At 46.4% G+C, this 23,156-nt stretch overlaps 1 protein-coding gene and 1 long non-coding RNA gene across 2 annotated transcripts; one reads left to right on the top strand and one right to left on the bottom strand.

Moving 5' to 3' along the window:
- Positions 1–830: 830 nt before the first annotated feature.
- LOC120816437 (uncharacterized) lies at positions 831–10,453 on the bottom strand. Its single transcript, XR_005711842.2, has 2 exons — positions 10,301–10,453; positions 831–2,284 (listed from the first exon to the last, which is right to left on the bottom strand). It is a non-coding gene; the product is annotated as an uncharacterized LOC120816437 (long non-coding RNA).
- A 9,046-nt stretch (positions 10,454–19,499) lies between these two features.
- Positions 19,500–22,954, top strand: ticam1 (TIR domain containing adaptor molecule 1). Its single transcript, XM_040172150.2, has 2 exons — positions 19,500–19,887; positions 20,011–22,954. The coding sequence occupies exon 2, from the start codon at positions 20,211–20,213 to the stop codon at positions 21,906–21,908; it is 1,698 nt and encodes a 565-aa protein (XP_040028084.2). The 5' UTR covers positions 19,500–19,887; positions 20,011–20,210; the 3' UTR covers positions 21,909–22,954.
- The last annotated feature ends 202 nt before the right edge of the window (positions 22,955–23,156 follow it).

Below are 23,156 nucleotides of genomic sequence, written 5' to 3' on the forward strand. Positions count from 1 at the left end.
ACTACTTGTATACGTAGTAGTATGTTTACACAGTAGTGCATGTATATATGCCGTGTACTACTATGTACTGTATTTAACAGATATACACAGTAAATCATGGTTGTATACTTTAAATCATGGAATCGGTTATATTTTGAAAATGAATAACCAGTAAAAACAATTATAGTCATTTGAAATAATGAATTCATTCCACGTGGCCACAAAGTTGTTTGTGTGAGAAACGCGTTTCCCTGTAGATGGCGGTAGTCTCCCTTCAAAGAAGAAGTCTGATAAAATGAGGAAAACACTTTCATAAAGTCTAGCTGTCTCAGTGCTGTTGGTCAATGAATACAGTTCATTTTAGAACAGTGTTCAGTGCTGCATCACACATCCATGTCGACATTTAGCCAAATCTCTGCTCCTCTTTCCTCCAATTCAATCATCATCTCAACTCTTCGCTTTTAAGATTCAAATCTTTGAAATGTGACCTTCTGCTTTCAAACTACTGACGAAAGTGTCATTTTGGCTTCACGTCCGATCTTTGGCCTTCAACTGTTGGCACCAAAAACAAATCCAAACAAATGAGCATTTTCTCCTGTCGCATGAATCCGTCCCAAATGCCAGTCTGGAGCCACTATTACACCACCTCCACTCTTCTGCACCACTGTGCAGAGTGCTTTTCTATGAATAATACAGAGCTACCGGGGAGAGGGGGGGGGGACATGGGTCGCTCAACGACAGAGGGACTACATCCTGTTATGTGGAAAGATGGAGTCAGACAGACACGGCGGAAGGGAAGGGAGTTCTACGTGGAACCCCCAACACAAATAATCACATCAGACGCTACTGCGTGGATTCTGATTTAGCTTTATTGAATCAATGAATGAATTCGGTCGTACTTTTCCTGTGACACAGATAGAGGACACGGACGGGTGCTGTGAGAAACGGCCGTCCCCCGTTTGGCGTCTGGAGGAGGACAAGGTCATCGACTCATATTTCCCCATAAGGGAGCGGGCCGCTTTGGTACAGAAAAGAGAATAGCATATTGCACGGTGAGATCAGGAGACAGGTCTTCTATCGCGCCGTACGGGCACACAGGCGGGAAACCAGACAGCGCCTCCGACACACATAATGAGACATCCACAGTCAGAGCGGCGAGAAAAACAATCTGGCTTTTCAAATCGCTCGTGTCGCGGCGCTTTTTGCAGCAACAACAGGGAGGATATTAAAATAAATAAATAAATATACTTGAAAAACTTGATTTCTTTGTTTTTTTTTTCGGTTTCCCCCCTCGTCCTCACTCATTCTCGCGAGCGCCGCTGACACAGAGTTAACCGAGCTCCGTGTGTAATTAGACAAACAAAAAAGAGAGGGATGAAACATCTAAAGGAGAATGATTACACATTCAGCGCGCTTCCTTCCCCCTTGCTGCACACATAACCACCAATTAGAGGAGAGGAGAGGAGGATGAGGACATGCAAGCCGCCAGGAGTCTATTAGTGTCTCTCTCTCTCTCTCTCTCCCTCGCTCTCGGTCTTTCACCCCCTGAAGACTATCCAGCGCTGCGGAGGGAGGAAGAGAGGAGAAAATAGAAGCGAAAAACAAGAAGTATATAAATAAAGGAATCCGTGTTTCACGTCCGGTCGTCCGAATCGGCGGAGATGCGAGTCGGGCGGATCGGGGCCACAGTTGCACTCATTGTTCAGTGAGCTTTTCTACACAGTCCAACCCAGCGACAGCAATGAATGTTGATTGTGACCTTTGGTCCTCGGGTGCAGGGGAAACAGAGTGTCACTTTTGTGTGTGTGTGTGTGTGTGTGTGTGTGTGTGTCTTTCACTTGCAGCGTTTCGCATGCGCCCACACGCCACCTTTGTTCATTTTCTCTCGCTCTCGTTCCCCGACGTCGTGAGAGGCGAGCCTCGGGGCACAGTCAACGGTCGATGGTTTCTATGTGATCCATACCAAAACTCACCGACAGCGTTGAATGTTCACCGAGGCCAGCAGGACTGTGACCGTGAGCTGAGCTGACAGGAAGAGGGGGGGTGGGGGGACAGACAGGCAGACAAGCAGGGGGGACAGGGACAGGGACAGGGGGGGGAGTCAGCTGGCAGCGAGGAGGGACGTGATGACACGGGACAACGACAGAATGAGTCCAGTGTCCACAGGCGTATGCTACACACGATCATGTGGTGTGTTTAAGCTGGGACGTACACTGAGAGGACGTGTCTTATACTGCGCTACCACATCCTCATTAACCGCAGGCGCTTCTTTCAGCTTCACTTCAGAAGAGGCCCGGAGCGGAATCTGAAACACAGACCAAGAGGAAGATGCCAACGCTGTAAAAAGGAAAAGGGCCAGTTCACCAGAAATTGCAGAAACACTTTCGTTTTGTAGTATTTCAGCATGTGGTTTCATACATTTGTGGTTTCCTTTTGCGCAGGTTACCCCTAATATGGAAGCGGTGAATGTAACAGCATTAAGAAATGGCATTTAAGATATTCAACCAAACATATGATTATATTATATTATATATTATATTTTTGATGCAATGAAATACAAGAACCTAAACAATTTGCATTCATATACAACACTAGGCCTAAGTGACACCGTGTTTTTGAATTTTGAGTGACCAGAATATATTTGTTCTTCAAGGCCGTCCCGTCACGGTTCTTACAGACGTCCCGTCCGGGGGAAGAACAATGCCGCGACGTCCCGCTGAGCAGCCAAGCTTTTCAGACCCGGGCCGTCGCCCGCCCACAGGCTGAGGGCTCCCATTGTCCGACGCGGGGGCAGAAGCCGGGGAACAACCAGTGTCCCCGTCCCGTCCCCGTCCCCCCGCCGCGCGGAACGAGGGGCTGACGTCAGGATGGTGATCGCTGATCTACGGCCATTCATCGCGCCGCTTCATCGGCTTAGTGCGCTGATGTCATTGAGCGGGCCCAGACCTGCATCCATTACTCTGCCGAGGGAGGCGGACGTCGGGCCGGCGCGATCACACACTGCTTACAATGAGTGAGTAATGCATCACCTCATGGGCTGCTATAATTCAGAAGGTCATAAAATAGACAGCTTTTGTCTGCGTCTCTGAATGATCGCCTCTGCATTCTTTCAACCCGGGCTTTTTCTTTATGAATACGTTAAAATGGACAATGAACGTGGCTAAGGACCAGCAAACACTACGCGCTTTGTGAATAACATAACTTGTTTTTAAAGCCCATTTCTGTTGCCGGTGTGTGACGTGCGGCGCGTGAACCAGAAGCCTCTTTGCTCTCGTGGTGAAGAGACTAAATTCATGAGCCTTATTACATCTTCGCTCCTCCATCACAGTCGCACACACCTCACCCCCCCCCATGAGACCTAAAACAAAACAACAGGCAGAGGGTCTAGGGAGAGAAGGAAAGGATGGGGGGGGGGGTTTGCCATGGCAACCCCAGTGTCAGCCAGCCATTTCTTCTTAATCCCCCCCAATTCAATGTCGCGCCCTCTGAGAGACCCCCTCTCTACAGCTGAATATTTCTTTTGTGTAAAAAGACTCTGTGTATGTGTGTGCGCGGGAGGGTGGGATCACGGAGGGGGGAGGGATAGGGGTTAGAGTGTGGGGGGGGAGATCATAGCTAACCCATCTTAAATAGGGGGGGGGGGGGGGGGGGGGGCAAGCTGCAGGCCACAGTCTCAACATTACACCGGGGGTACTAACCAGAGATCAAAACACACACACACACTTAAATACGATATTGATGGAGCGAGATAATCTTGTGAAATGGCGGATAATTACATCATGTGGCCCCTCCGCCCTCTGAAAATATCACCAACGAACTCTTGCACTTTGTACATATATATATATATACATTTTTTCCCTGCGATGAAAGTCACGTGTTCGCTCGACATTGCTGAAGTAAAGCGGGTTTGAGCGGGTGGGAGGGGGGGGGTGCGGGCGTCAGCTGCTCGACAAAATTAAAAGGCCTCCGTTTGTTCCCGACAATAAACGTCCGCGTCCTTGCAGCTGCAGGGAGACAGGCTTTGATTTCTAAGTGCGGACTAATAGAGAGCAATGTCTCCTTTCCTTTACTGTAAGCCGATTTAGTGTGCGGGATATTAAATCCACGGAGCTTCATAGAAATCTTCCTGAGATGCTTCTCCTCCGAGAAAGAGGACAAAAGAAATGTGACACTTGGTCGGATATCGAGTGATAGAGGAAACTAAGACCTTCATGAAGCTATTTGGATGACGCTGTACATTAAACCTGATGGAAAGGTTCTTCACGGAGTCAAAAGCAGGAGGCAGTATGCGAAAAACCTGACAAAAGCAGACAAAGACAAAAGGGTCAGAGGACTCGTCCATTTCCTACAGCGTACAGAAAGCCGACCTCATGGATTCCCGATTTCAGGTAGAGTTTCCTAATCAACCGATAATTAACGTCCCTGCATCCTCCGGAAATCCCCAAACAAGCTTCCCCTTAAAGCTGAGCGATGGCAGCTCACTAAGGAAGTGCCAGCGGTGTGTCTCCGGGGTGGTCTGATGGCCGTGGGCGAGACTTTAATGTAGCCGCTGCGCGTCCACTGCGGTGTGCACTGTACATTCACCCGTAATGACTAACAGACCAGCAGTCTGCCTGCCGGGGCCTCAGACGCCACTCCGTGCCTACACATGCATATGCTCCACTTTAATGGCAGCCTTCAGACTCTATTTGAAGTGAGGGGGGGAGGGGGGGGCGAGCTGGGGTTTTCCAAAAGGGGAGTTGGGGAGGGGGGGGCAGACATGCCTTTAAGGACCGACAGTGCCCTCGGAGCTAATATTTGACCCCGGTGAGTTTGTTTTATAAAGTGGCCATTTGAATCTATTCAAACTGATAATTGCAGTTTTACTGCTGTGTGGCGGTTCTTTTTTAAGCATTTATGGAGCTGGATTTGCCAAACATCTGGCCGGGACGTTACATGTGACCTGAGCTGCAGACAAAAGTCTAAAAAAGTACATTGTATAACTTGGCCAAAGAATCTAAGATAATTTGAAGGGTCTGTGCAACTTCTCCTAGCCAATTCATTTTATTCTCCTGCGTGGCAAAACGCACACATTGTGTATTTAAACTACCCGCATGGGAGCCAACGGGGGGGAAGGGGGGGGTTGACAAACACTATGAAACCGTGAAAAGTGCCCCGTGTCAATCCAGTCTATCAGAGAGTAAAGGCCACATTGTAACACAAGGTGCAGAGTCTGTTCGACAAGTGCGAAGACATAAACCAAAAACAAAAGGCACAAAGTTGGGGCCTTGGGACGGATCGGCAGGGTGGGGTCGTTGGGTGACCTTTGCCCCTTTTAACCCCGAGGAATGCTGTCGTGCTGGTGCGTGTATTGTTCCAGCCTCCCTGAGGAGCCCCAGCAGTGTATCGGATGAATGTGGGCGCTGAATGTTCCTGAGGGCCCCTCCCTCCCCCTAAAATAGACGCTTTTTTTTTTTCTCCGAGCCCTAATTCCTTTTTTTCCAGCTTTTTATCCCCAGTCTTAAACAAACAAAAGGTATCAACCGGGTAAGAGGGGGCTGTTGTTGTCGGCCTGGAGTGCGCACGTAGGCAGACCGACTCCTTCGCTGACCTGAACGCTCAGCAAAGATGCAGTAAGAAATCAAATGAGCCACATTTTATCGCTCCGCTGTGCAGAACAGAAGGGATCTTAACAAGAAAGTGAGTCTAGAGGAAGTCACCAGCAGTAGATTGACGGATGAGAGGGCCAGACAGACGGTAACTGGCCAGGTATGTCCTTTATATCCACCTAGGGCTGGTTAGGAGGAAATGGAGGAATTTATGATGTCATAAAAAAAAGAGCTAGAAGAGGAGTTCATGAGAGCAGGTTGTCTCTAGAGCTGGAGCAATAAAAGACTCCCGCGGCTTCTTGTCCCCCCCCCGACTACCTCCCGAGATGACAACACTAGACTGAGAACCAGCCGCTGTGAGCAGCCAGAGATGTTTGCGTATGATTCAACTAATCTGTAACTGTGAGGCAAAATATTATACCGACTACGGGACCAAATCCGCCATTGAATAATATATCCTTGGGGATTAACAACATATTCTTTCCCGGGATGAATGGATGTGGGGGGGTAGAAGTACTTTCATTTTAATACTCTGAATGTGTGCTACTTCATCCACTGCGGTACTATATAACTGTATAATTAGCAGACTAGTAAACTCTAGAATAAGCTTCCTCCTGTGATCAATAACATTGATTAAACACTCGGCCCCAGCTAATGAAATTGCTCCAAAATCATTGAAACGATTAAAAGTTTTTCTTTCCTCCATTTGAAAACATTAATACCACCAAAACGAACCTAAATACGGGGAACATCCTCAACAAGACAAGCACCACCTGCCGCCTCAAACCAAGCAGGTCGCACACACATCTATATGTTCACACACACATCTATATGTTCACACACACATCTATATGTACACACACACATCTATATGTTCACACACACAACACTTCTCCTGCAACCACAATAAGATAGAGGGACACTGCCGGTCCTTGTTAAGAGGAGGAAGCGAGAAGGTGGCTATTTGCTCTACAGCCTCACTAAGGACGTATCCCATTGTAAAGAGGAGTGGCTGCGCAGCCCCGCTTCCTTTCATCCTTCTCCTTGAAGCGCGCAGCCTTTGTCTCCCGGAGGACGGAACCACCAGGCTCCCGACCGCGCCGCGCCGGACAAATACCTGGGAACTACCGTCGGCCCGGTGGGAAAAACAACCCGGGGGAGGAGGAGGGGGAGAGACGGCGAGAGGCAGTACGGCAAAACGGCTTTTGAATAATAGCTGTTATTAAATGTCGAAAGACAAAGTTGAGCGACGAACACCTGGCAGCAGAAGAGCACTTTAAAAACGGGATTTTAGACTAGAAGTAAAATGATGTGACCACCTGTTTTTGCTTTTCTTCCTCTTTCTTACTTATTAAAAAAGGTAGCAACTGTGTGCATGTAATTAAGGGCCGAGGTTAAAGAAGGCAGACCTTTTCTTTTCTTCTCTCCTTCCAACGTGCACGTTCATGCCAGCTCAGCGGAATGAAAGCGGTTCCTGTGTACGAGGGGCTGCTTCAGGGTGACCAGAGTTTAAGTCCTCCTCCAGCCGGAGAATGTAAAGCTTTAAGTTCCAGTGCACACGGACGGCCTCGGCAGCCAGACCTCACTGTCACACCTCATAAAGCAGAGCTCAAGCAGTGGGGTTGTGTTTAAAGCCGGGGGGGGGGGGGATAAGGCGAAATAAGGACAAATAAGGAGGAGAACGAGAATGCCCCCCCATTCAAGAAACGGTGGAGAAAAGAGGGGGAAAAGCCCTTGACAAAAGCTTTTGAGCTGCAAACTCTGGTGGCATGTCTCCAGTATAGGAAAATATATACTTTGTGGACAAACTGCAGCATAGGAAAGTTAAAAAAACAGCCATTGAGGGATTTTTAAGACCATAATCCTCTCTTCTCATTTCGAATTTTTGCTTCGCTGTTGCGAGAGAAGCGAGGCCCCACAAGTTTATTTTCAAATAGTTGACAAAGAATGCCTGTCATTTCCTGGCGTTCCCCACTTCCATATGAAAGCCCTCGTTCCTTTAGGAACAATGGGAAAGATTCCCAAATTTCCACGGGGAGGTTTTTTTTTTGCACGGCGATACAATAGAGAGCATGTTGTGACAGACTGGAGACAAGCTGTTCCTCTCCGGCAGGTGACAAGATCGAGACCGACGCGGTATTTTAGTCTCACATCCACCGCCGCACGTCACGATTAAAGCGGCCACACAGCAGCTGTAACGTCAAATAAATGAGCTGAAAAGCGACGCGTAATGGCGGAGCTGAATCTCTCCTTGACAACTGGAACGTCTGTCTCTCATATCTGGGAAACATTTAAGTGTAAGCTGCTAGATAGAAGTGACTTTATTAAGCGCACCTTCCCCCCACCTCTGGTTCTTCTTTTCTTTTTAAAAACTTTCACTCTAACGCCAATAGACGCGGACACAAAAACACTTGTGTGCAGCCTCACACTACATTATTATTTGAATTAACCAAAGAACCCGTCTGGTCGCGAAGTGCAAAGAGTTCAAATGTAACGTGCAGCCGAACGTGCCAATATGGTCTTGAAAGCCACCTGGCTTGACCCCATAGCAGACATGAGCCTTTGGCTAGACAGGAGGTCAGAGGTCATTCACTCAACTAGATAGGCAGAGTTGCGATGCCTGAGGCGGAGTGCGGAGGTCTCCACCACCTAACCTTTCCATTTACCCAACACCGCAACCGTACACCCGAGAGAAGCACACACACACACACACACACAGGTTCCTGCCTCCACGAACTCATTCGCCCCTCGACTTTGTTTACCTGTAATGCAGGACAACAAAGCAAGTGTATGTGGTAAACATATCGTCTGCTTTGGGTCCATAAATCAGTGTACAATCATGTCTTGGCTGGTAAAAGAAAATTGTTTGAAAAAAAACATTATTCTTCAGTGAATTTTGTCCAATCTGGGCTTGTTATGTTTTCCAGATGCCTCACAAATAATATATCAAGTTTGCAGATTGTATTTTATTGATCGAAAAGAGGGCAGGGGGGGGGGGCGGGGGGCATTCTCTTCCTTATTTGTGTGTTCATTGTCATGTGATGGTCGGAGAAGCTCCCTGATGGTAACGACATGACATCTTCGCTGGTACAAACAATAGGAACATCATTTCATTCTAATTGCTCGGTGAATGGCGTCCAGAGAGAGACAGGGGGTGTAACTGTGGGGGAACCGAGCTCCGTGGCTGAGAGCGTTCTCGACACAATTGCAGGTTGCAGCAGATGATAATTCTCCATTCACTCCACGCACTCTGACAGACAACTACACACCCTTCACGGTCAAATATGCACTCGGACACTCGCTGCTGCTGCGTCTTCTCTTATGAACGGTGTGTAACTCACACCAATGAAGGACTGAAGTCACGGATCACATATCGTTTGGGGTGACGTACCATGAATGAAATGTCCGCATTGGGTTAATGTTGTTTTTCAATAAGAAGCCATGCATTCCCCTCTTAAAGGATACACTGTGTAAAGTGCACAGCCGGTGAAATGTAGTGCTGCACTAAGCGTCTAGACCAACTCCAAAAGGCAGAAGAATTCATGGAGACCGCCTCATTACCTTAAAGCATATTAGTGCTTGGCACGGCATGCTGAGACACTGAGCACAGCAGCTTAGAAAGAAGCATGGTCTCAGCTGCTTTGAATTACCCTTCACAGTCAAAGCTCAGTGGCACATTAAACCCCCCAAACGAGTACGTAACGCCCGTGATGAGGTGTGTTTATCTGGTCAGTGCATCCTCTCCACAGTGGCCATGCTGAAAATGGCAGTCCGCCTGTTTTTTTTTGCCATGTGCTGGAGGCCCACATTCCGGGAGGAAGTCAGATGCGCACACAATGTTTCCGAGAATTCAGGAAGACACGCGCTTTGCAGTCTACTTGCACTGTTCCAATACCTTTCCGCACTTGGCACACACACAAAAAAAAAGTCAGGCATGCATTATGTTGCACTGCGCCTTTGATTGAAACATAACACATTTTCAGTGCGTATTCATTTTCTGGCGACATTACGCGCGTAGCGATCACATTACGCGACGCCGGGCGGGAGGCGGGTGGCGGCTGTGAGTGATCGGCGTCTGCTTTCTGGTGTTCAGGTGTCTCGCTCCTATTGTTTGGGATCAGGAGGGCTGCTGTAATGTCGATGCAATGACAGATGGCCCACACAAAAGCCGGTGCGCATTGTTCCGCTGGAAAAATAATAGCCACCATTTATCAGTGTTCGCCGACTTTCAGGCGCAATAGGAAGCCGGCTGTCTGGTGAGGCAGATAAATCAAAGTGATATTGTTTGGGAGGCTCCCACCGAGATTCCTTCGGGCAACACAGTCCGTTAAAACACATCGGCCAAACTTTCCAAGCGCCGGAAACGGGATTTTGGGATGTGTACGCTGCGTAACATCCATGCGCCTCCAGAAGCGTTATCAAAAGTTGGGGTGTGCAGAAAACGGGGCTACAGAGACCAGCGAAGCGTCGCACGGGTGCATCATGCGATGACCGATGGAAGACGCGCTTTTCTATCCCACGGCACGTTGGACTATTGCGCTCGTTTTTTTTTTGGAGACGTGGAGCCGCGTCGTTAGTGGCCCGCGCAGCGCCAAACGCAGACCCATCGCACGTTACTGCGCCGTCACGTTCATCCACCCAGATTAGACGTCGACAGATTTTTTTTTTTTTTAACCTAATTCTGCCTTTAATTTTTTAGCTCATTCATGCATTTTACACGATGGCATACTTACAACATTTCCCTTCACGCGCTGCTTGTCACACAACGGGATTCACCGTCACGAGCCCGACTGATGGACCGATTTCTTCAAACGTTCCACACCGGCTATTCTCACTCTCATCCCTTCTCTCCGCTCGCTCCTCCGGCCCACAGCCTGCGCCCGTTTGAGAGGCAGGAGGAAGGGCATCCGGTTTACTGGGAGCACCGGGGAAGGGGGGAGGAAGGGGGGGGAGGAGGGGGGCGGGGCGGGATTGGCTCAGAGGAGATAGCTTGATGAAATGCGCGTCTGCCATTGGTCGGTGGGTGGAAGGGAGGGAGGGAGGGGGGGGGGCGTGTATTATTCAGGAGGAACCGGGTGGGGAGTGAAGAGGAGGATACTGGGCGCATATGCAGACAATGCCCTGTCTCACTTATTCAGATTTCATTGGTGGATTTATCCACCGCACTTTATGGCTTCTTTTAATCTCCTCGTGGACTAACAGGCAAACTGGAGCGCTTGTTTTAACCCAACAGTGTTTGTGGTAACTATTGGTGGTTGAAATGACCTCAGATTTCTTAATATAGGGGATCACTGTAACATACCCATCCATCCATCCATCCATCCATCCATCCATCGTCAAACCGCTTTATCCTGCACACAGGGTCCCGGGGGGGCTGGAGTCCATCCCACAATGGTAATTTCAAAATATGGGAAAGGTTATATTACATACTAACATTTACACCATTACATTAAATTACCTAAATGTCGTTTTACTTTTTCTTCTTCAATGCTTGCCCTTTTAAGATTAAAATTGAATATGCTGGACTAACCAGACGGAAGGGAACAACTATAAATAAATCAAACAAGCCTTATTTCGCAGCATCAAACCACAAGAAAGGCTGTCTGTGTGTGCATGTGACTTTCTCCCAGTGCGTGTGTGTGTGTGTGTGTGTGTGAGAGCGAGAGTGTGAGTGCGTCTCTGCTGTATGTAGGCTACGAGACAGCTGGAACTGCAGAATGTTCCACACAGGAGCAGGGGAGGAAATGGTGCATGGATAATTCTCTCTTCAGATCCTCTGGTTCTCGCTCCGAGAGTACTCAGCTGAATCAATACTGCTCAAAGCTTTCTCGTGTTCCCACATTGCATCACTGCTACTGTGGCGAAGGAGGGCCAGTCCATTTTAAGGTGTTTTCTAGAAAAATAAAATGCCATCACTCCTTCTACACAGGGATATTTACTCTGCTAAATCCCCCCCTTGACCTAAAGGCCTCCTGCACACACACAGAGTCACATCCACAATACAGACGGTAGGCTATTAACGTGCATACTGAGCCGGTTTGTGAGCGGACAGAGAAATCCTAATAACCACAGCGGGGGCTCTTCTCTGACCGGTAGCCATGGTGATTGAACACATTTCTCCACACGGCAAGAACGGGGGTCCGCGTGCGATGCTCCAACCAGGCCTTTACGAGGCCCAGACCCTTCGGACTGGAAGGAAGGAAGCACCGAGCGGAGGATCACACCCATTTCGTTATGGCATTTTTTTTACGATAGTCAAGAGGCGTTCCAGCGCGAATTAGCTCTTTTTCTGGAAGACGCTGAAATAGCACGCTGAACATCTCAACAAAGCAGCACATCATCTGATTATTGTGCTGAGGTGAAGGCTAATTTGCATAACTGGTGGGAATGATGCTCTCAGGAGCAAAGCACGTAGATTTATTCAGCATTCGGTCTAATTTCAAACATCCCAATGAGAATAACTGCCCTGGCATGATCTCCTTGAAGTTTTTGTCTTTCCTCTTGGTTCGGCTTCTGCTTCAATCGTACTTTAACAAATCTAACCATGTGCAACTTTGTGTTTGTCATCATATGAAAACCTTAAAAGTCCATATTCTGAATAATTCATACTTGATTTTTAACTGAAGGATCATATGAGTTTAAACGTTTTACCACCTTTTTGTCTAAAAAGAGCCTTTATAACGGATGCATACGTGTCATTTTCTTAGTTATTTAACAAATAAAGATAAAGCGTTAATGGTTTATTACATTCTCTTAACTGTATTATTACCAAGAAAAAAGGAGAAAACACTAAAAGTGAATTTTTACAAAATGTAAATACAAATGTTATTTATAATAAAAAGCTTATAACTGATCTATGTAAATAAATAATAAATGTAAAACATTACATTCATTCCTCACCCTTCCCCGATGTTATTTTTGTTTACAGACTTTAGATATTGTTGTGATATTATTGTTGTGATTGTTGAGTCAGCAGGCTGACTCCTTACTAAACACATCTTTAGGCATGTTGCAGAGTTGATTTGAGTTTTGCTTCGAAGGTAAGGTCAAACTGTACCGCACAGTGTTCGAGTTTTGCACTTGTGTTTGCTTTTCACGTTCATTTCAATCCGGAGAGACTTGTTGAAATTTGAACAATGCTTTATTATAACAGGCATAATATGATATTACAAGTTGTTTGGGGCTTGGACTCCATCCTGCCGCAGGATAGACCCGGGGCCGGGATCTCGAGCCGAGACGAGGCATACCCCCCCCTTTGGGAGTCCAGACACTGGTGGTGGTGGTGATGGTAGAGCTGCATAAGTTGCATAATTCTCCTGATATGCCAGGTTCTGCTGTAGATTGGAGGTGTCAGGGGTGGTGGCGGGTCACCTTTGGAGCGTGCTGAAATGACAACTGACAGCAAAAGAGAGGAGCGTTTGCCTGCCCCAATGCGATTGGTTTACGGTAACGACACCCACGTCTGATACTACCCGACCCCGCCACTAATCAGCTGGTCGTGCCCCCCCAGGGAGAGAGGAGGCCACCAGGGAGAGAGGAGGCCACCAGGGAACGACATAGCCCGTCCAGTCTTCCTGACTGAATTTTCGCCTAAGCTTCATTTAACTTTGATGCAATAAAGTCGTTTTAGTCTGACACACAACAAGCCTGAAGTTACAGATGCATATTGGACCGGACATTAAATGGACTCCCATCGCCCCACCACAGAGTCCATGTGATGTCCGATTGAGCCCATGTATGACTTCATTGTCTGGAGGAATCCCAGCGAGTGAACTGGTGACATTTTCATGCAACTGGCACAAAACCAGAAGAACATCCAAGCTGAAGAAAAGGGCTCATTTTTTCCAGATTTGAATAAACTTTAAAATCTTCTGCTTCCCTCATAAAAGGCGAACTGTACAAGGCCCACGTTCAGCTGTGCTCCCTCTTATGTCATATATGTGTGTGATCCAGACACGAGCCAACCCTGGACGCTAATGGAGAGTGTCTGATATGTTACTGTTGATCTCCATGACAACGTATTAAGCTGGGGCTTAGAACCATGACTGTTCCATACTGTGCTCAGAGAGAGGGACATCTCCAACAGCTTCGGCAATGAGCTGTCTAGCGTGCTTTCATCTTCTACAGATGGAGCACATACTGTACAGCAACGGAACGTCAATTCTTATTTTATTATTCAATTATTCAGTCAGACGGGTTTTCTTTGACACTATATGAAATCTGTTTATTCCCGTTAGGGGTTGTGAGGTAGACAAGAACCTTCACGCCACTCCAAAGACTGTATGGTAAGCTGTTTCCCTGTTACCAGCCTTTACGCTACGCTAAGCTAACCAACTGTTTGCTCTAGGTTCACATAAACAATATCCACAAATATATTTTAAAAAATGTGTCAAACTATTCCGTCAAAGTTGCAGCAGTTGTCACATATGAGTTACAGCTATGTGCACGTGCCCTCCATGCAAGGCCATCGTACTTTGGGTGATATGGGAATCCAAAAACCCCCTGATTTTAAAAAGAGGACAGGGGAGACAGAAAAACAGCAATCAACACCGATTGCTTATTTTGCCTCCAAACGTAAGTAGCTATAAAAACGGGATCATCATTAGACACACACAGGTTTTGTTTACTTTATAGGTCAGATAATGTTCTTATTGCTGCTGTCTGGTAACTCTTCTCATACGGCTAATTGCGAAAACCCCGGCGCTAGCGCCTTATCTCACATCGCCGACCGCGAGGCGCGGTCCCCGGCAACCCCCGGACCACCTCCACCCAACCCCGCGCACAGCTCCGCCATCATGGATGCCTCCTGTCGGGTCCCATTCCTGCTCGACGCCAGGAGCAAATTCTCCGTCTCAATTAATCACTGAGTTTCTAATGGAATGCTTCCCTTCAGGATGAGGCCCATCACGGAGGGGGCTGCTGTCAGTGCTGTCGGTGAAGCTGCTCTGATTGCCTGAATACATTCCCGGGTTTGGAGTCACTGCAGATGTCTGCTAATTGTGGTGATTATGGCGAGCGGAGGGGGGTAGGAATATGTAATGAATTTCCCATTGCTTTCATGCCTCACATCCTTTGGTTGTGTGCATCTGCTACACAAGCGGAGCATCCGCAGGGTTTGGAGATGGACAAAAGTGACATGGGGGATTGGGCACATGCTTTTGGACGGGCGGCCATTCTAACGGCAAGTGCCGCCAGATTGGGTCCATTTATTCTTTTGGTGTTGTTCATTTTTGACACAATGTTGGTTTGAATTCCTCTCGTCTTCCGCTCCGTGCTCTTCCAAATTCTGTCCATTATGTTATTGAATTATGTCCTTTGCTTTATGAACGAGTGACAAAAAACGACTGACAAAAAACTGAACATTTTTCAATGGCCAAAACGCACAATTTAAAACCCCAATTTAATTCGAGGTTGTTTAATCTATATAGTCCTAATTCACAAAAATAAAAAAACAACCAATCAAACAAATATGGGAGGATGAGAGAAACATTTTGTAAATAAAATACTGCACTCGTTACTGTAATTCTGAATTCTCCCTTGGCTTGATACCGTTGTTCTTTTGGGATTTATATGAAGGAGGTCATCTGGTCTGGAAGACGTAGAACCACATTGACAAAGAGGTGAACAATTTTTCTGAAGCCAGCATTTCGTGACAGCGTTTTTACTTCCTGCCGGCATAAAGATCTTTAAAAAAAAGGTGTCATATTTACTTTGGTTATACTTGGTTTTGTTTAATCTGCACAAGTACTGAAGGGTTGAAATGTCCAGTCTGTGTTCGTTCTTCTTCTCTGGATCCAGGCTGTTTTCCCCCTGCAGCAAATCTGTGTGCTCAGCTTCCCTTTACCCGCTGCCAGCTTTAGCCGGTTACCTAACGTGCAGATAGTGGTAACAACCTTCATCTAGAAAGGGAATAAGCTCTTTTCTAAACAGCTTCCAATCATTCATTCATTCAAGGGAATCGATTACATACTTACATTATATAAATATTAAACATAATACCGTGACTAGAACAAATGTAGACCGTCGACCATGGAAATAGAAAAATAAACAAAATGTAGAATTTGTTGCAGTCGGAGCCTTATATTTTTACAGGAGCAGTAGAATGGTTGTCGGTATTTAAAAGTCAAAGTAAAAAAGTAAATTACTTGTGCAGCTTAAACCTATTAAACTCAGAGGATTATTCACACAACCTGGATTTCTGCACATTCTTCTCTCTGTGGTTATCACACAGCTCTCGGACATGCTACTCCGGACGTGGAACCGGAACAAATCATATTCATACATTTAGCATATTAATGAGGCTAAATATCAGACGTTCTCTGTAGAAAATTAGAAAATGCCAGATACATTGTGGATGTGCTTTTGCAAAGAGTTAGCTAATTCCTTTGGGGCGAGTGGCCTTCTTGTCACACTGATCAAAGACTTTCTCTTGATATGAGCATAAACTGCTCCATGCCCCATCACCGTCAATGTCTGTGCATGCGTGTGAGCTTGTGTGTGTGTGTGTGTGTGTTCGTATGAGTGCACGTCTGTGTGTATGCGTGTGTTTGCGAGAGGTGGGGGGGGTTGTGTGTGTGCATATCCATCCCCCATCACCAGAGGCCTTATTATGCATTGTTGTTGGCATGGCCTACATGCTCACCCAAGCATGGTCCAGTGTGGTACAGTACACACGTCTTCCCATTCCCCTGCCGTGTCCGCGGGCGCGCTTCATTTACCTTTGCTCCTGAATTAATGCTAGTTAACTGTCACATTAACTCAGATCTGTTGACCCGCTTTGTCAACAACACAAACTAGCCCCGGCGCGTAATAGCCGGCTGGATTTGGGCTTTGATGCACAGCACGCGCGCACGGCCTGGGTTTGCCCCGGTGTACGTGTGCTACCTAAAAGCAGCAACCACCCGTGACGAAACCGCAGGCGGAACGCACACCGTTGCGTAACGTTTTAAAGCTAAATCCCGCTTTGTATTTTTCTCGACAAAATGGCGGAGAATGCCGAGAAATTCCAAAGTTCTCCGCTGAGTGGCTGAAGTGCAGGTGTTTCATTCAGTGGTTCCACAGCGGAGGCTCGATTGAACGAGTGCATGGCCTTGGATCTGTGTGTGCCTTCACATGTACATGTGTGCGGAGCGTGTATTTGCCTGCCAGAAGCGAGTGTGATAAATTCTCTTAAGCATGTGTGACGAATCAAGTGGCTGGGAAAGGAGCAGAGCGTTTCATGGCCTCTTCACAAGCCGAATTCTAAAGAGCCTATCGATCGGTCAGGGTCTCAATTCAGAATTTTGCTCTGCCCCTATCTTTACTATCACATCGATATATGGGCTTTGTATCTTCTCCTTTGCATCTTCTACCGTGTCTGTCTTTGTAGCTGCATCTTGATTTCTTGCTCATTGTTTTGAATGGATATCATGCAGAATGTGGGAGAGAGATGCTGCGAGCCTGTGAGAGATAAAAAAGAAGAGAGCATCCCCCACTCATATGTCTTTCATCCTAATCCGTAGTCTCTGTCCAAGAAAGGGCCTCCTTTTCACTTGCGTGCCCTAAAGCCTCTTATACGTGACCCCTCTGTGTTTCCCTCAGGGCTCTCTCCCACGGCCAGAAACACACACACACACACACACACATCTGTGTATTTTACTGCACGGTAAGAAACCCCGTAAAAGTTGCATGTGTTTGCGTTGAAACAACGTAAATATTTCAACTTTCAAAAGCGAGCTGACGTCGGAACGCATTTACTCCAAACGCCATAACCAAAGCTGTCCAAAGTCAACGATCTGCCGAACCGACAGAGCGTCTTGCTATATGTTTTGTTTCGTGGTGAAGGCAAATTTATTGCCAGGCTGACTAACGCAGCTGCTGGGAGAGGGCGTTGCATGTTAAAAGAAGTGACCTCAATAAAGACGGACGTTTGGCAGTACGTTATGTAACTGACTGAGGATGATCCTGAGGCTGTGTGTGTGTGTGTGTGTCTGTGTGTGTGTGTGGTTTTTTGTGAGCGCTTTCATGTTACGGATTGTACGGACGTCGCTGGGGGGGGGGGGGGGGCTGTATCTTATTTTCCACTTAATAAAGAAAATTCAAATTCTTTTGCACACTTTCTTTAACTTCAGAGACACGCTTCTCCCTGGAAACGCAATAAATGAGGTATTAAATTGGTGAAATGTATTTAATGGTGGATCCCAACGAAAGCTCCAATGTCTGCAGACATACAGATTACTTAATAGAGGTCATTTTAAAATGGCCAAATTTATGGCAGACATTTTGAGTATTCTTCTCTATTTCTGAGTGGCATCTCTGATGTGGGACTGCATGTTTTTGGCCCCACTACAGATTCAAGATATAAAGAACATTTCTTTCAGATGATGTTGTAATTTATGCATAAATTAAGTCTGCATGTCTGCTGTACATATGGATGGGTTCTGGCTTCATGTTGGATCTAAATCCCGAGGCGCAAGAAGCTCAATGGTCAACGATCCTCCACAATCTCTCTAAGATGCTCCATTTTGACTATGATTTGTGACACAAATGGTGTCTGCAAAAGCTGTGACAATACATAGACATGAAATTCAACAAAAGACAGCATTGACCGAATATGGCACGCGTAACAAAAGGGGTGGGGGGGGGGGGGGGGGGGGACATATCCTGTGCTAAAATATTCATCCACAGTCCTTCAAGTAAGAGCTTGTTGCATTTTTGATAACCAGAGAATGCCAGTGTTACAACGTGTTCTGTGACCCGTCGGGTCCTGTGACCTGCATCGGGGCGACGGCCATCGTGCATCAATGCTAAGTGCATCGGGCATAGTAAGTTTACATTTGGTGCATGGGAAAGTTGAAGGAATATGATTTCCTTTATATTTGTTTTTTATATTTTGTTTTGCCTTCAGCACCCCCCACCCCCAGCGAGGACCAAACACTGTTTTCCCCTGCAGCAAAAGGAAACATGAGTCAGGAGGGTTGGTGAATGTCACAGAGCAGAGACTAAATATGTGCGGAAAGCTGCCCCCCCCCCCCCCCCCCTCCTCCTTTCACCAGGATAGAATCTCTGTGTTTAAAGTATGATACTGACCCCCTTGTCCCAACGATTCCCACACAGCCACTTAGTTTTCTGCACTATTCACTACTGTGGGGTTATGTTTAAAACAAGAGGCGTATGTCTGCGCTGCGTGTGCTACATGGCTCAAATGAATGGTGACGCTTTATCCCGTATATGCACTACGTCCATACCAATGCCCCAATAAACATAGAAACCACACTTCCTATGGGGTCCCTGTAATCCCTCAGAAGTGGTCGTGCAGTAAACATATCACGGCGCACGCAGCAGTAAGAACAGAGCGACTCTCTGTCTGCACTGTACCGAGGGGTTTGATGGTGGCTTGCAGTCTGCGTGGCGTGACCCCACCCCTGGTAAATACAGGGTTGGAGGTTTCCTCCGTGGATAAAAATACACTTGCCTCTCAGCAGAGAGGGGGAGAAGAAAAAAAGACAGAATTCCTCTCTGTTCAGTGGCCATTGTGCGCGAGGAGCTGAAGCAACTTCCTCACTCATCACAAGGGTCTGACGGCAAAGCGAGTGTTCAAAAATGGTGTTGTTTCAAAAGCGAACGGATCTAGAAGTGAGCAGCAATTCTGGTTCAATTCAATTCTAATAACTATTTTGTATGCCAGAAATATATATTTAGTAGGTCTCGATGCATAATATGTCAAATGTACCATGTGGAAGATACCGGAATGTTGAACGGCATCCGGCTTCAGTTTGTAGCGTACATGCCAGAATGCTTGTGTTCATTCTGACCCACAACCCTCTGCAGAGCAGATATACGAGCAAAGGGGGAGGGACATCGCTTCAGTGCCACGTTGTGACTTTGTACTGGTAGAAGCAGCAGCAGTGGGTCTTAACTGAATACATACGTAACACATGCGTGCGCTTTGTTATGGCATCTGAAGTTTGTACTAAAAGTAAACAAGAATAAAGGGCTTCGGAAGACAGAGTGTGTTTGTCCTCCTTCCTGCTTTTGTCTTTTGTCCTTCATGAGCTCCCTTACTTTATAACCTGTGACATCATCAGTCTGTGCAAAGTTTCATGCTGGTAGAAGTCTTCGACTGACACAGTCACAGATGAAGTTGATGCCAGAGGTTTGACAAGAATCACCATCGGGTTTCAGTGGTTGAGCTAAAATGTGCACTAGGTGCTTCCTGTTAGAAGATTAGAGATTTATTCTGATCCAACTGAACTGGAAAAGGTAACCTGAGTGACTTCCTTATTTGAGCTGGCAAAGCACTGAGTCAGTCCATTATAATGGCTGCTTGGACTCCATGCAGGTGAGTTATGTCATCGGGTTTATGATTGTGTCCGTGACAGTTTGATCTCGTTGGATAAATTCTAATCTATTAAATGTAATTTTTGATGTAATTTTAATTAATGTCTTTGTGTTTTGCACACAGTTAGAACAAAGAGCCCAGGATTCTGCGATCAAAACTTCAGATGTTGATTTTTTTTAATCTCCTTGCAAGAAAGACGAATGCCCATAAAAAGTGTGCACCTCTCTCCTCAACGGCTTTTTGGATAAACGTCAGAAAGTAAGGTGCGATCCTGTTAGCTTCTCTTATATATCCTGAAGTACGTGTAACAGGGGACACTGAAAATGAGTCTTGAGGGACAAGAACATCCTGAGACGGGACTGAAAGACGTCTTCGACATACTAGTTAAAGCACCTCCAGAGCAGCTGCTGAGCCTGACATTCCTGCTAGGTGAGTCTCTGGAAGAAAACCTCCTACACGCCTTGTGTCTGATTGTTCTCCAGAAGGAGGTGCGGGCCCTGGATAAACTCCAAACGCTGAAGGACAACTACTTTGCATCTCAGCTGGCTGTAAAGTTGCAGATAAGCGAAGGCAAATTAGAGGCCTTCGCCGAGCATTGTGGCTCTTTTCCAGAGCTTGCAGGAGGATCCTTGGCGGCGTTGGCTCGTATTTTTAAGGTTTTGTCAGAGAAAAGGATGTGTGATCCACGTCTGAGGGATCTGGCGTACAAGAGAGCCCTTCTCAGTGACAATCAAGCAGCGGGCAGTTGTGAAAAACTAGACTATGATCTTCTCGCAGAGGAAGCTAAAGGCGTCTGTGGGCCTCAGTTTGCGGAGTGGGCGTGTTCCCCGAAGGATCTCAGGTCGGAGCCTCGCCAAGATCTTGAGGGCAGCTCGGATGCAGGAAACACAACTTTAAAAGTGACCCTGTCTCAGGATCAGTGTGAGAGAGCGGACAGTCTGCCCAGCCCACTGCAGGTGACCTCCTCAATGCCTTCATACCCTACTCATCTAGAGATCAGTGTACCTCCTACAGCCACTTTCCCAGATGACAAAGAAACCCCAGGAACATCAGACGAATCCAAACTGAAGACCAAACCTGCCCTCATTGTCTACGAATGTGAAGCAAAAAATACACTTGGTCAGACCCTCAGTCCTCAGCCCGAATCCACTCAAGCTCCTCCGTCTGGTGCAAAGAAACACTCAAAGATGAAAGCAGAGGGCAGTAAGAATCAGCCCACAAAAGCAACCGTTGCACCTACTTCAACCAACGTCGTTCTACCCAAGGCGCCTGTGCCAGAAAGTAAATATGCAGAAGGGGATGAAAAGGCGATCTTTTATGACTTTGTTATCCTGCATGACCAGGAGGACGAAGATGAGGCCGAGAGAATGAGGGAAAAAGTGGGAGCGGTCATTGGTAGCGAAGGTGCAACCCTTGCCGGGGACTTTGCCGTCCCAGGGAAGAGGAGTCTGAGGTGTGTGGAGGACGCCATCAACAACTCGGCCTTCACCTTTCTGCTGCTCACCCGCAACTTCAACGCGGGCATGCTGGACATACAGGCGGACTCTGCCCTAATCAACTCCATCAACAAGAGACACAAGTACAACACCGTGATACCTCTTCTGCCGAAGGAGAACAGCATGCCCAAAGAGAGCCTGCCCATGGTTCTAGGAACAATAATTCCACTGGAGGAGAACAAGGCCTTTGACAGGAAAATAAAAAAGATATTCACTCCTGGGAAGATCGAAAACCAGAAGAAAATCTGGACCGTCGAGCAGGCAGTGAAGAGGGAGATAGAGCGACAGGAGAGACTGAAGCATTTAAACCAGGCCCAACAGGAGATGATCAAAGAGTGTACAACAGCACAGTTGCTGGTGCAAGAGAACGTGAGGCTTTCGTTGGAGGGGAATTATCTGGAATCCGTTGTGTCCGTTCGTCCAAGTATTCACATTGAAAATGCTAACTACGTCATGATTGGTAATGACTCTACGATGACTGTGAGTGGAGCTGCAGACAAAGACGACTCAGGGGAGGAACAATGACCCCAAAATGATTGTTATGCCAAAGTATTTGTAGAAAACGAGAGTATCATCTGAACACTTTTCAGAGCTGTAACAATTGCTATGGAGCATTACACAAACGCTGATTGAGTCATTGTATTAAACCCTGTTGGTGAAGGAAACATAAAATGTTCAAAATATCAATTAAGCGCCATTTTAATGATTTGCAGTGACGAGAGTAGTTTGAGCAGAACAATGGTGTCAGGTATTTAACAGAGCGTTGCCATCTAGTGACCAGGATGTGATGTACACCTCCTGATCTTCTCGGCTGTGTGAACCCACTGTGGACTCTAGGCAGCAGTGTTGTTCCACACGTCTCATTGCTGCGTATCTGGGATCTACAAACCGGTGTCCTCCAACAACACTACTGTTGTGGTATGTGACGCTAAAGAGACTTGACTGACATCTGCATTTTGCATTGTAATGTTTTAAGTGTCATTTTTGACATTTTTGTCTGTGAGCCAACATGTATCCTCATATTCTCCGGCTGCATCGAGGAGTTCAGACCGAAAATGTTTGCTTGTTTTCTTCTTGTTTATTGTCCTATTTATCTTCTTTTATTCCTCATAATTTTTCTTCTGATGCACTTTGTGACCTTGTTTTAAAAAGGGCATTTTCAAATTTTATTCAAAGTAGTAAATGCATTTAGACCATTATGTTATGAGGTACTTTCTCCATGGACACTGATAGATAAGCTTTTTTTAAATACACATCCGTGAAATTGAGACACAAGAAGTAAACATACTAAAGTGATTGGTGTTTAAAAAAGTTTAAAAAGAAAAAATATATATGTCTAGTGCTTTGTGATGTAAACAAATAAAATAAAATAGCTTTCCTAGACATTTTTACAGAATTACTGTAATTAAAGTAATAATGATCAGGCTACCACTTCATATCAGAATATAAAAGAAATTTAAATATAAAAGACATTGAAAGAAAGTAGATTGAATAGAAAGTGCTGCAGACACTTTGGCCAATTTCTGTGTTTTTTTTATAGAATCCTAATAGAAATAAATCTTGAAAATGTTGATTTGCAATTTCTTTACCCTGCCTACCAAATAACAAATGTGAATACCTTTGTATATTTTTTAAATCCTTCCAAATGTCCTGTGAAGAAGACAGACTCACAATGCCGATACAGTGCTAGATGACTAAACCCGCACGTCCCATGTCCTTTCTTCCCCCATGTCCCCTCGCAAGACTCTTCCTGACTGAGTCCGGCTCCGTTTA

Source organism: Gasterosteus aculeatus, chromosome 3 (assembly GCF_964276395.1).
Source record: "Gasterosteus aculeatus chromosome 3, fGasAcu3.hap1.1, whole genome shotgun sequence".
Taxonomy (NCBI): domain Eukaryota; kingdom Metazoa; phylum Chordata; class Actinopteri; order Perciformes; family Gasterosteidae; genus Gasterosteus; species Gasterosteus aculeatus.

Excerpts from the sequence above, each read along its gene's own strand:
- ticam1 (XM_040172150.2), top strand. The coding sequence starts at position 20,211 with ATGAGTCTTGAGGGACAAGAACATCCTGAGACGGGACTGAAAGACGTC.